Genomic DNA, 11,896 nt, shown 5'->3' on the forward strand with positions numbered 1-11,896 from the left:
TAAACTGCTGATACCAAATTAGACAATATTTTGAATTAATAAACATTACTAATGATAATGTGTTACACCAAATCCATCCACACACACACATACATAATCAAGACCAAACAGAGGACTATATAAATATTACCCAATACCAGTTAGTTTAAGGTTACGCTCAAGTCAATTTCATTTGACAAACTTTTAAAGGTGACTAAATTGTTTGAAGTAGATTGGAAACAACAACTGTATCATTTTTTATATATATATATATAAAACTAGGCTAAACTGTGTACAATAACAAATATTTTTAACATGTCGAATTTTCCAAGTGCCTTTATAATGTGCCACTACTAAGTAAACAAGCAGCAGCTGTCAGACAAAACACTGTTCATTGTGTCTCAACAGCATCATTGTTTCACTTTTTCAGGTTCCACAGACACAAGCAACACACAACACCTTGACCAGTGCGATATACGCAAAGGAGATTCACTGCAGGGTAAATGGAGACACACCTCGAAAACCTTTGGCCTAGAAAGCAAAGAACATGCTGTTATATTTTTGCTGGCTCAGAAACATCTGACACATCACAGCAGAACAACGTGTGGTACTGGATCTCTGTGTTTTCCAAAGAGATGAACCAGTATTCGATCTACAAGATGCTGATATCTCAGGATGTGCTTTGCGCAACACCGTCTGGAAGAGTTCGAGAGGTTTCTTCATATCTGTGAGACAACCGCCCGAGGCTCAGACGAATCGCAACAGATCTCTGCAGTTGTTATGGAGTCGCTGATTGACCCTTGAGGACTTACAGATCAAATGTCACTCGGATCACAGGAGGCTTTCAGGAAAAGGCCTGAATCGCTCAGAGCGTAACAGGTAACAGAAGCCACATTCAAAGCCTTGGCTTCAACTCAGCAGGGACCGAATAGTTGGAGCACAATTACGCAAAGCTTTTAGAGTGGAGCAATAATGCAAGCCGCAGGAGATGATCTCTTAACTCAATATTAGATGGTTCAAAAGTGATGCAAGAACTGTAAAGGTCCTACCGTGTCTCCAAGGGTCCTTCGGCTCAACCGCACCCGAGACGATGTCTTCATCTGACGGAAAGGTCACCCTTTTGGACCTATGCTTAACCCCAGTTCCATTGCCTGGCGTTGTAGCCGTCGACACAGTCTCTGAGGGCACATCCTCACTACGTTCTTCCAAAGGTTGCTGTGCATACAGTTCTATGACAGTTTCTGATGTTAGAGAGTTATCACAACTAGAGGCACTTTCCTCATTTTGAGTCTGGGCCGCTGGCTCGAACTCCAAAACGCCATTTTCATCCAGACTTAAATCCACACCGATATCCATCTCACCATCATCATCTTCATCACCACCCCCATCTCCAACAGAGCATTTGCTCACTGGTGGTTCCTCAAACTTGTTTATATTCTGTTGCAAATCACCGACAGAACCATTAACAGGGTCGGCTGACACCGCAATGGAGCCGTTGTTTTTACTATGCAGTGCTTTGAGCTCAGTGGAATCATCGTCCTTTGAATGGACGTCTTTTAACCTGGTCAGGACGGAAGCGTCCCCCTGCTCTCTATCCACCTGCAAGAGGCCATCATGGGGAAGGATTTTGTCTCCGGGGTGTGATATAGTGTTGTCAGACACATTGCACAAATCTATAGCATTGCACAAATCTACAGCTTGTTCCTCGCAATTCATTTTCTCATTTCCAAGGAGCTGGAGCACACACCACTGCCTGTCATGCACTAAAAACCAACAGAAGTTCTCTCAATCCGCTACGATGTAGTTCAATTCTCTCAAACCCAGGGAGAAACAGTTTAATATCTCCTTTGTAAGTGCATCACGAATTAAAAGTTCACATCATAGCTTTAAATGGTGGTCCTTACCTTATTTATGCACCTAAATACACCTCGCTTCATTCATACGGTCGCTGTAGTATTGATTTAAAGGGTTGCATAAGGCAATTCACTCTGTCCTATATCTAAAGTCTTTTCTTTGGCAATCCTGCGCTCCTAACAAAACTGTAAACACCTACAACATCTTTCAAAGTCGGTCTGAATCAGCTTTGTCTACATTAAAAGCGAGTATCGCACATGCACATCATGTAGACAACATTGTGTCATTAAGGTCCCTGTTCACCATTAATACTGTAACTTTTCTCTCATCGTGTTGAAGAATAAGTTAAGCACTAACAGATGTATTTAAATGTGAAATATTAGACTATAAAAACCAGGCGTGGGTTGATGAAGATGACGATGATGATTAGGCTTTCTCCACTGGCCTGCTCTCCTACAGCAAGACGACTAAAGTACTAAAACTGACTCTTTAAGCCAATGGTCTAAAGTGCAATAACATGTGTAATGCTCCAGTCGTGTCTTTAAGCTGTCAAGGCGAGGAATCCTGCACTGTCACTTTCCGTGTCGCAGTGAACACAAATAAAAACAGGCGTCACACTCCGGAGCGCGCTCTCGTCCACAAAAACCGCTACCAACCGTCTCTTTGCTTCGTGTAAACAATCTATTCCGGCCGCCTCGTATGTATGATGTTTATAAGATCGCCAAAACGCACAGACAGCAGAAAAAAGGGAAAAATATTGGCCCCGGCGTAGCTCCAGTCCGGACCGACCGTGTGTGTGTCTGTTGACTGTTCGGAGATACGTCATCAACCCGGGATGGAAACGCGGCGGAGATTTCAGCTGCCGCACTTTCAGCACTTCAACTCCAGCGTTTGTTACAAGGAAGTGTACGCAATAACATCCCGAAATTGCTTTTGTGCTGTCTCTTTGACAGATTTTCTTTCGCAATAATTGCGTTTGTAATGTAGAATAGCTTTTATAGTAAATCACTATAAAAAAATTTCAACGAATCAGTGTACATTCGAACTTTGCCAAACAGCTGTCACGTCGTATGGTTTGACGCGTGTTATAGAGAAAAATACATATATATTTATAAATATATTTCACCCTCAGTCTATTAGGTAAATAACATATTTTTTGTAAAATAGACACCTTGCAAACCAAATATCTCATATTTTATAAATAACGTCGAATTATAGTATTAGATTTTTTATTTTATATTTTTTTTTACATTTTCTGCCAATGTTATCGGTGTTAATAATAGGACTGTGCGCTTATTACAAAACGTATATAAAAAATAAAAATCATTAGTATGTATTGTCTGTTTTCCAAAAAGTACTGTGACCCTGGACCACAAAACCAGTCTTAAGTCGCTGGGATATATTTGTAGCAATAGCCAAAAATACACAGTATGGGTCAAAATTATTGATTTTTCTTTTATGCCAAAAATCATTAGGAAATTATGTAAAAATCATGTTTCATTAAGATATTTTGTAAAATTCCTATTGTAAATATATCAAAACTTAATTTTTGATTCGTAATATCCATTATTAGGAACTTCATGTGGACAATTTTAATGGCGATTTTCTCAATATTTGAGTTTTTTGCACCCTCAGATTCCAGATATTCAAATATTTGTATCTCGACCAAATATTGTCCTACCCCAACAAACTATACATCAATGGAAAACTTATTTATTTATTTATTTATTCAGCTTTCAGATGATGTATAAATCTCAATTTTGAAAAATTAACCCTTATGACTGGTTTTGTGGTCCAGGGTCACTGTGTGTATATAAACACACACATTTGCAGTACTCCTTGGAAAGCAGACAATACATAAAATGACTCACTACACATGCTTTCTAAAATAAGTTTGCCTTCCCTGAATACCACCAGCAAGCAACAACTGAAAATCATCTATGCATCTGAAAGATGTAAAATGTGTGCTTCACAAATAGCACGTGTAGGTAGGGAAGCATCCATGGGACTTAAGTTCACTCTCATTAAGTAATTTTGCAGCATGCTGTGAGAACGCCACCTGAATTTTAGGTAAGTCAGCATGGACATTAGCATGGACTTTCTTGATAAAATGCTGTTAGATGACGTTATATTTATGTTGAAAATGTATGAATTGCATTTTTTTTTTTCACACAAAAGGTGTAGCTCGAATTATACATAACCTGAACTGAACTTTTTCTCTCTCTCTCTCTCTCTACAAAATACTGTATGATGTTTGAAGCAATTGGCCATGGTACTGGGATGGTAATACCATAGTACTTTAAAATACACAATGAATGGTTACTATTTTCATATACTTTGATATTTATAGGAATACCATGCTACATGCTACATGTCCATTATGGGCCTGGTTGGCTAGTGTATCTTTTTAACATTTCAGTAGTTTTTAAATCTTTATTAAATAGTTTTATTTATTTATTTTAAAAAATCCTTGCTCTCTTCAATATGAAAAAAATCTATTTTTAAATTTATTTGATTGATTTTGTACAGTGTTTTTAATCTTTAAAGTAGACTTGAACACAAGTTCAAGTGTGTTCACTGCAAGATCTACACACTCAGTTCATTCACCTCACCACTAGAGGTCAGCGACACCACAATTCTAATCTGATTCCTAATCCAATTCTGATCCTACATGCCCATAAAAATAACAATACAAATACTGATGCCAAATAAACACTATTTCAAATATGTGAATGCTTTTCTAAGCCAAACTATATTAAATTCTATTAACTTTATCTTTATAGAATTAAAAGTGAATTCTTTGAACATTTACAGGTATGCTTGAGTATGGCCTCAAAGTTAAAACACTTATATTTTTAATAATACACACACAGACAGACAGATAGATAGATAGATAGATAGATAGATAGATAGATAGATAGATAGATAGATAGATAGATAGATAGTAATTATGAAAAAATGACTGCTTGAATTCTCAGGGTCCTGCCTCCCTCAAGTCAGATGAGTAAGTCATACCACACTTGCCTTGTAAACCGTCCCAGGGCCTGTTCCTTTTGAACAATTAACAAGCTTCGACACTGAAAAATCTTTTTACACTTTTGTATTCCTCCATTACAATTCTGAAATTACTAACCAAACCATTTGCACATTCAGTTCTTTATTAAATGGCTGTAAGTATTCAGGTCTGTCTAATGTGCGATTTGACCCTTCTGATTTGTGCAGAAGACAGAAACAATTACCAGAACGCTTCTGCATCCTGGGATTGCAGCTGTAATGCAGTTAACAGCAGTATAATTTAGAGAAGACAAGAAACAGAGACCTCCCACAGGTGGCTGAAAGTAAATATTTTAACATCAAATTGGAGACACTCGCTTAGCTTGTTTCTCATAGCGATTTTTCTGGGCTTCCTCTGCAGTTATTAATGGCCGCTTGTGCCACTGCCAGTGGTCCGGTTTGAGGAAAACCAACTGCATCCTCTGCACCTTTTCTTTACCCGACCACGAAAAGAAACTGAGAGCATACGTGGGAAAAAGCAAAGACCGAAGCTTTGCGATGTGGCATAACAGCTCTTCGGTTCATTTATGACAGACCCTTGAAAAGGCTCTTCCACTGTCAGGTGTGGACATGCCTTATTTGACACCACAGGAAGCAGCAGATCTGTTTGAACTTCCTGTAAGGTTGCCATGACTGCTCTTTTTAAGTATCCCTCAGCATTTGATTTATTTTGCACATTGCGCAAATTGAAAACGGATCCAACAATGATCCTTGTCATAGGGGAGGCTGCCGTCTTTGTCAGGACATTACTCATATGTTCTTCTCCAGAGATCCATTCACCTGACATCAGTTTTAGGATTTCTGCAATTTATCTGCTGCGGCCATAAGAAAGCCATAGGTCTTGTTGAGGTTTTAGACTTAAAGAGTCAAAGTTCACATAATGTGTTCGAATATCAAAGGCGCTGGGAGTATTGGGAAAAATTTGAAGTGTGTTTATCCCATCCATCTCTCTGTGAACTAAAAACAGGACATCACAGGAGACGATTCAGTCTTAATGTTTGTGTTGGCTTTCTTCGAAGAGCGCGGTGGGTTTCGGGGTGTGTCTTGAAATGATTTTCGACAGAATGTCTCTTTCCACCTGCTTCTGTACACCATCTATCAGGTGTGTGTGTGTGTGGGAGGCAGGTGCATGGGAGCAGTTTTACTGTTGGGCTGTCAGGGAGGCCCGCATCTCCCCCAGCCAGCTGTAAATCCACAAATGTGGCGAGTCGGAGGATTTTACTGTTACTCTATTTCAGGTCGGTCTTTTCCCCCCGTGCTTTGCTTTATGGAGATGTCAGGCAGAAGCTGGGGGAGAAGGCATTGGCTCCCAGGGAAAGAATTCATCTTCTAAATAAACCAAATCCAAGAGTTAATCACTAATGCTTTTCACACACTTAGGGAGTGAGAATGAGGCTTCGGTCAATGAAGTGCTAAGAAACAACGTCCTTCTGACAGAACGGCTGAGCTAAGCCATACTACAAGGACTTTCAGTGTTCATGTTTGTTTAATGTATGTGGCTGCTATGGCAGTCTGAGTAATTCTTGGCGTATTTCTATGCAATAGCAAAATGGTTGCTTGGTGGTTCCTTACTGGACCAAGTCAGAACAAGCCATTCAGTCATGTGAAAGTTGTAGATGTTGTTTATAAAATACATGTTATAAAATTAATCAGTTCAACTTATCAACCTGCATATACAACGTACAGTACCTTTGAAAAGTCTGCGGTCAGATCTGTTCATCTGAACAGATTTGGAGAAATTTAGCATTACATTACTTGCTCACTGATGGATCCTCTGCAGTAAATGGGTGCCATCAAACAGTCCAAACAGTTGACAAAAACATCACATTAATACACAAGTAATCCACACCACTCCAGTCCATCAATTAACATCTGGTGAAGCCAAAATCTATGTGTTTATAAGAAAAAAAAAAAACTTATTAAAGTGCTCCTATTATGCCTTTTCAAATATGACCTTTCATGCAGTGTGTCATGTGGCTGTATGTGAAGATAAACTATCTGCAAAGTTGTGACACCGACAGTGCACAATAAATAAAGTTATTGTCTATCAAAAAAAAAGAGTTGGCTCACAATCACCTGAACGAGGAATTTGAATCTTATTCTGTTATGGCTATATGTCACAAAGTAACATATTTGCATAATCTCCGCCCACATTCTATGTCACAAACAACTTGCCCGCCCACAAACACAGTAAAATTTTCATCAATTTTCAGTTTACATCATGCCTAGAAGACACTGTATCCTACGCTGTGAGAGTAAATTTGTTTTATATTCACTTCCAAAAGTTGAATCTACAAAGATTGTATTTTCTAGGGATCGCTCAAAATACGTAGTTGTGTATGTTATGCTGTGTAACAACCCTGCACATGTCTTGCTAACCGGCTAACTCACGCTTCTGTAGTTCTGTTGTTCAGCTGTGGGCCCACTGTAGTCTAAAAATTTGTGATTGATGCAGCTTGACTGTCTGTCTGTCTCACTAGTTGGAGTAATGATAAAGGATTGCGCACAAAGCGGCTTTCACACCGAATGCGTGAAAGCGCTGCGCTATGAAACCCATTCATTTCAGTTGCTTGCGAGGGCGGATTGTTTCTGCGTCGACCAAAGTAGAGCAAATTACGAGCACTTTCCACGGTAGTCCATGCTAACTTGTTGATCAGCCACTTTAACCGTTTCACGTCAGACTCCGGCTTGAATTGGTAAGGTAAAATCGATGCCATCTTTTCTATGTATTGACAAGTTTCCAGGGCTGTCATTCAGTTATGGCAATAGGCATTTCGTTTTCCGACACGCACTGTACGTGGTAGACCAATCATCGGACTGCGCCATCTGACCCATCACAGCAGTGAGGGCTCACGGAAAGGAGGGGTTTAGAGAGACTGATTCTTCTAACTGCTTCGCACGAGTCGTTTACGAATCATTTAGAAATGAGATAAAATTAAATCTATTTTTGGAGAAAACTAAAGTGTTTTTTGACCTTGCATACATGTAAACCTGTTTTAAGAGACTCATAAAACAATATTAGCAACCTTTAAAATGGCATAGTAGGAGCACTTTAAAGGGGGTCATCGGATGCAAAGTTCACTTTTACATGTTGTTTGAACATTAATGTGTGTTGGCAGTGTATGTACAAATCTACCCTATAATGATAAAAATCCATGCAGTGGTTTTTAATTAATCTGTAAAAATAATATCCCCTTTTTCAAATCGAGCCATTCTCAGATGTCACACCGACAGAGGCCGCTCCCACAATAGTTGATTGACATGAGCCTCTTACCTCAGATCAGCTGTAACAGTCCAACCTCCACTGTTTCGATGCCAGAGTAGGGATGTAAGTTAGACATATCTCCGATTGAGCGATTGATGTGTTGTGGTCGTCATTTACTCCCATCATTACATTTGTGTGTGAATGGAATGCACCTCCCGAACTACATATGTCTGTCTATGTTCGCGCAAATCATTCGTGATCCAGCTTCACTTACAGCAGAACGGAGTATAAGGGTTTCTTTTATCTTTGCGATCGACTTTCCTAATAACGTGCTAGTTAGCAAGTTTAGCAACCAAACACAGCTAAATGCGGTTAAAGTAAACAGGCTCATCACTCCACAGAGAGAATAGAGGGGCGGGGTGAGCAGAGCTCATTAACATTTAAAGCAACCTTGACCAGAACAGGATGATTTTTGCAGAGCTGATTTTGGCAAGGAAAAAAGGGTGTTGTTTTACACTATCATCGAGAATTTTTAGCTTTAACCTTAACCTATACTTAGCTTAATAAGTATATTATAGACTTTTCATTAAGACTCTAAAGAATCATATCAACTTGTGGAAAATGGGCATCCGATGACCCCTTTAAGATGTTTCAAACCATCATTTCCCACTAAAATAAGAGTTCTCTATCCACAAAAGGAAAGGAGATGGACTTTTTCACTAGAGAAAGAATTGTTATGGATTATGGAATTGTTTTTTTTTTGTTTTTTTTTTGGCCAGAAGTGACAGTTTAAAGTTAAGATATTAAGATATCTTAAGATATTAATTGATAGACTGTAGTACTCTGGATTAATGTTAGATTATTGTGATGATGTTATCAACTGTTTGGACTCTCATTTTGACGGCACCCATTCACTGCAGAGGATCCATTTGTGAGCAAGTAATGCAATGCCACATTTTTTCAAATCTCTCCAAGAACAAACTCATCTACATCTTGGATTGTGAAATTTCCTACTTTTATTATGCTAGAAAGCCATAAATTATTCAAAAGTAACACTGAAGACATTTTTATTTTGTTACAAAAGGTTTCTATTTTAAATAGGTGCTATTCTTTTGAATTTTCTATTTATCAAGTTTGTTAAATAATTGATTTAATTAGTTTCATTTAATTCCAATAATTCTTTCTTAAAGAACTGCTTATCTAAATCTGCCTCCATCCAGCGGTACTGCATGGACTTTATTGAAAGTGTTTATGTTTGTTTACTTCAGATTGAATGTATGTGGTTGCTAAGGCGTTCTGAGTAACTGTTGTCATGTTTCTGCTATTGCAAGATGGTTGCTTGGCGGTTTCTTACTGGATCAAGTCAAAACAAATCATTCCCAAGTCGCACGGATCCCTCCTTAAATGTAAATCTGTGGGTTTCTTCTTTTTTTCCGTTCAAACACAGAGAAAAGCAATCTTGTCAACAAGGTACATGATTTAAGGTATAAACCATACATTTTCCTTGACTAAATAATTGGTTATTTCCTCAATAATAACCAAAATTGGTTATTTTCCTTCTTACATATTGGTTAAGACCTCAGTTCCAACTGTGAATTTGGGAGATAACTTGAAAACTGCGTATACAGTTTAAAGCCAAAGTCTTTGATTTTATAACCGTTTATTAGCAGTAACATTCAGTATGATTCATTGCAGTATAAACCAAATGAATGCTCATCCTTATTGGAAAATGTCATGAAATCACCCCACTCATAGTATATAAATGAGGCACAAAGAGCCCGAATGGCTCTCATGTCTTTTCAATCTGCTTTTTTTGGGGAGATGAATGTCCACATTTATTTCTGTTACTATGCAGTTGAGTACAGTGTGTATTAGACTGCACATTTGGTCAGAGAAGGTTAAGTTTCATGTTTTCCAGTCCCTAAGGACACTCTTTATAAACAGGCAAACATTTTGGCCTTGTGTGTAATGAATGCATATACACGTGTATTTACACAGATGGTACATATTTAGAGAACCTCACATGAACACATGGGCTAAATGCAAAGTGTCAGTCTATAAATAAATTCTAGATTGAATTCCTGTGATTTGTTTTAGCATAAGGAGAAATATTCGTAAACACCTTTTATTAGGGGTCAATCATGGGACACTCGTTGCTGTTGTTGAGGGGTCAATATGATTTGATATGAAACTTATATTTAGCCAGGGTGCATTACATTTATCAAAAATTATCACAGTAAAAACTTTTATAAGGTTACAGAAGATTTCTATTTCAAGGAATGCTGTACAATTCAACTTTCTATTCATCAAAGAATCCTTTAAAAGAAACTGTAATTCAGTTTTCCACAAAAATATGAAGCAGCACAGCTGTTTTCAACATTGATAATAATAAGAAATGTTTCTTTAGCAGCAAATCAGCATATTAGAATGATTTGTGACTGGAGTAATGATGCTGAATATTCAGCTTTGCATCACATATAAATTACAATTTTACATTATATTCACATAGAAATTAGCAGAAAAGAGAAAAGATTCATTATATATATATATATATATATATATATATTTATATATAATTTATATATATATACATACATATAAAATCTTACCACCCCCAATTTTTTGAACGGTACTTTACATAAATTATTATTATTATCATCATCATCATTTAATTCCATAAAGTTGAACGTTTAGCAAAAATTATATTTAAAATACATACACCAAAGGTGTATTCATGGTGTAAAGAAAACATTTGATGACTTTTAACTTGGTTACACCACCTAACATTTTCAAAACTGCTGAAACAAAGGCAGCATTTACATTGCAAGTCTTAATGCACAGATCCGATCTTTTCACCATATCCGATTTTTTGGCCCACCTGTTTACATTCACTTTATACACGCCTTGTATAGACCAATTATCTGTTTGTAAACATTCGGGATGCGTGCGCAGCATGGTTGCAGAAAACCCACGAGAGATAGCCTTTACGGCTAGAGAATTACATGGATACAGTACAAAATACTTAGATTTAAAAAAAGTATAGATTGTATTGATTAGATGTGAAGAGCTTGTCACCCAGCGATAAGCACATTCAGCAAAACTGACGTTAGATAGTGGGATAGTCTTACAGATTCAAAACATGGATGATGTTTTTTTTTTTTTTTTTTTTTGTGGGCGGTTCAAGTGGCAGTCTATGGAGCCATGGAATAAAAGAATTAAAAAAGGTAAATTTGATTTTATATTTCAAAATTCTGACTTTATTTTTGCAATTCCGAGATTATATCCCACAACTCTAGAGGAAAAACAACTCGTCATTCTGTCTTTCCCCCTCAGCTCAGAGTTTATATCCCACATTTCTGGCCTTTTTCCCCTCAGAATTAACAAACTCATTAGTTTTGATAAATAATGGTAATAATAAAGTCAGAATTAGTATACAGGTGCATCTCAATAAATTAGAATGTCATTGAAAAGTTCATTTCAGTAGTTCAACTCAAATTGTGAAACTCGTGTATTAAATAAATTCAGTGCACACAGACTGAAGTAGTTTAAGTCTTTGGTTCTTTTAATTGTAATGATTTTGGCTCACATTTAACAAAAACCCACATCTCAACAAATTAGAATACTTCATAAGACCAATAAAATAATACAATTTTTAGTGAATTGTTGGCCTTCTGGAAAGTATGTTCATTTACTGTACATGTACTCAGTACTTGGTAGGGGCTCTCATCTCATCTCATCTCATCTCATCCCTCATGCTCTCATCTGAAAAGAGCACTTTGGACCACTGGGCAACAGTCCATTTCT

General features: G+C 37.4%; 1 protein-coding gene across 1 annotated transcript in view; it reads right to left on the reverse strand.

Annotated features, from left to right (window-relative positions):
- Positions 1–2,662, reverse strand: part of ppp1r37 (protein phosphatase 1, regulatory subunit 37) — a 57,901-nt gene extending 55,239 nt beyond the window's left edge. Inside the window, exon 1 of the mRNA XM_051134729.1 lies at positions 1,029–2,662. Within this exon, the coding sequence (XP_050990686.1) occupies positions 1,029–1,695 (667 nt within the window). The 5' untranslated portion in view covers positions 1,696–2,662. The remainder of the gene's footprint in view (positions 1–1,028) is intronic.
- Positions 2,663–11,896: the final 9,234 nt, after the last annotated feature.

This window comes from Labeo rohita, chromosome 18, assembly GCF_022985175.1.
Source record: "Labeo rohita strain BAU-BD-2019 chromosome 18, IGBB_LRoh.1.0, whole genome shotgun sequence".
Lineage (NCBI taxonomy): Eukaryota > Metazoa > Chordata > Actinopteri > Cypriniformes > Cyprinidae > Labeo > Labeo rohita.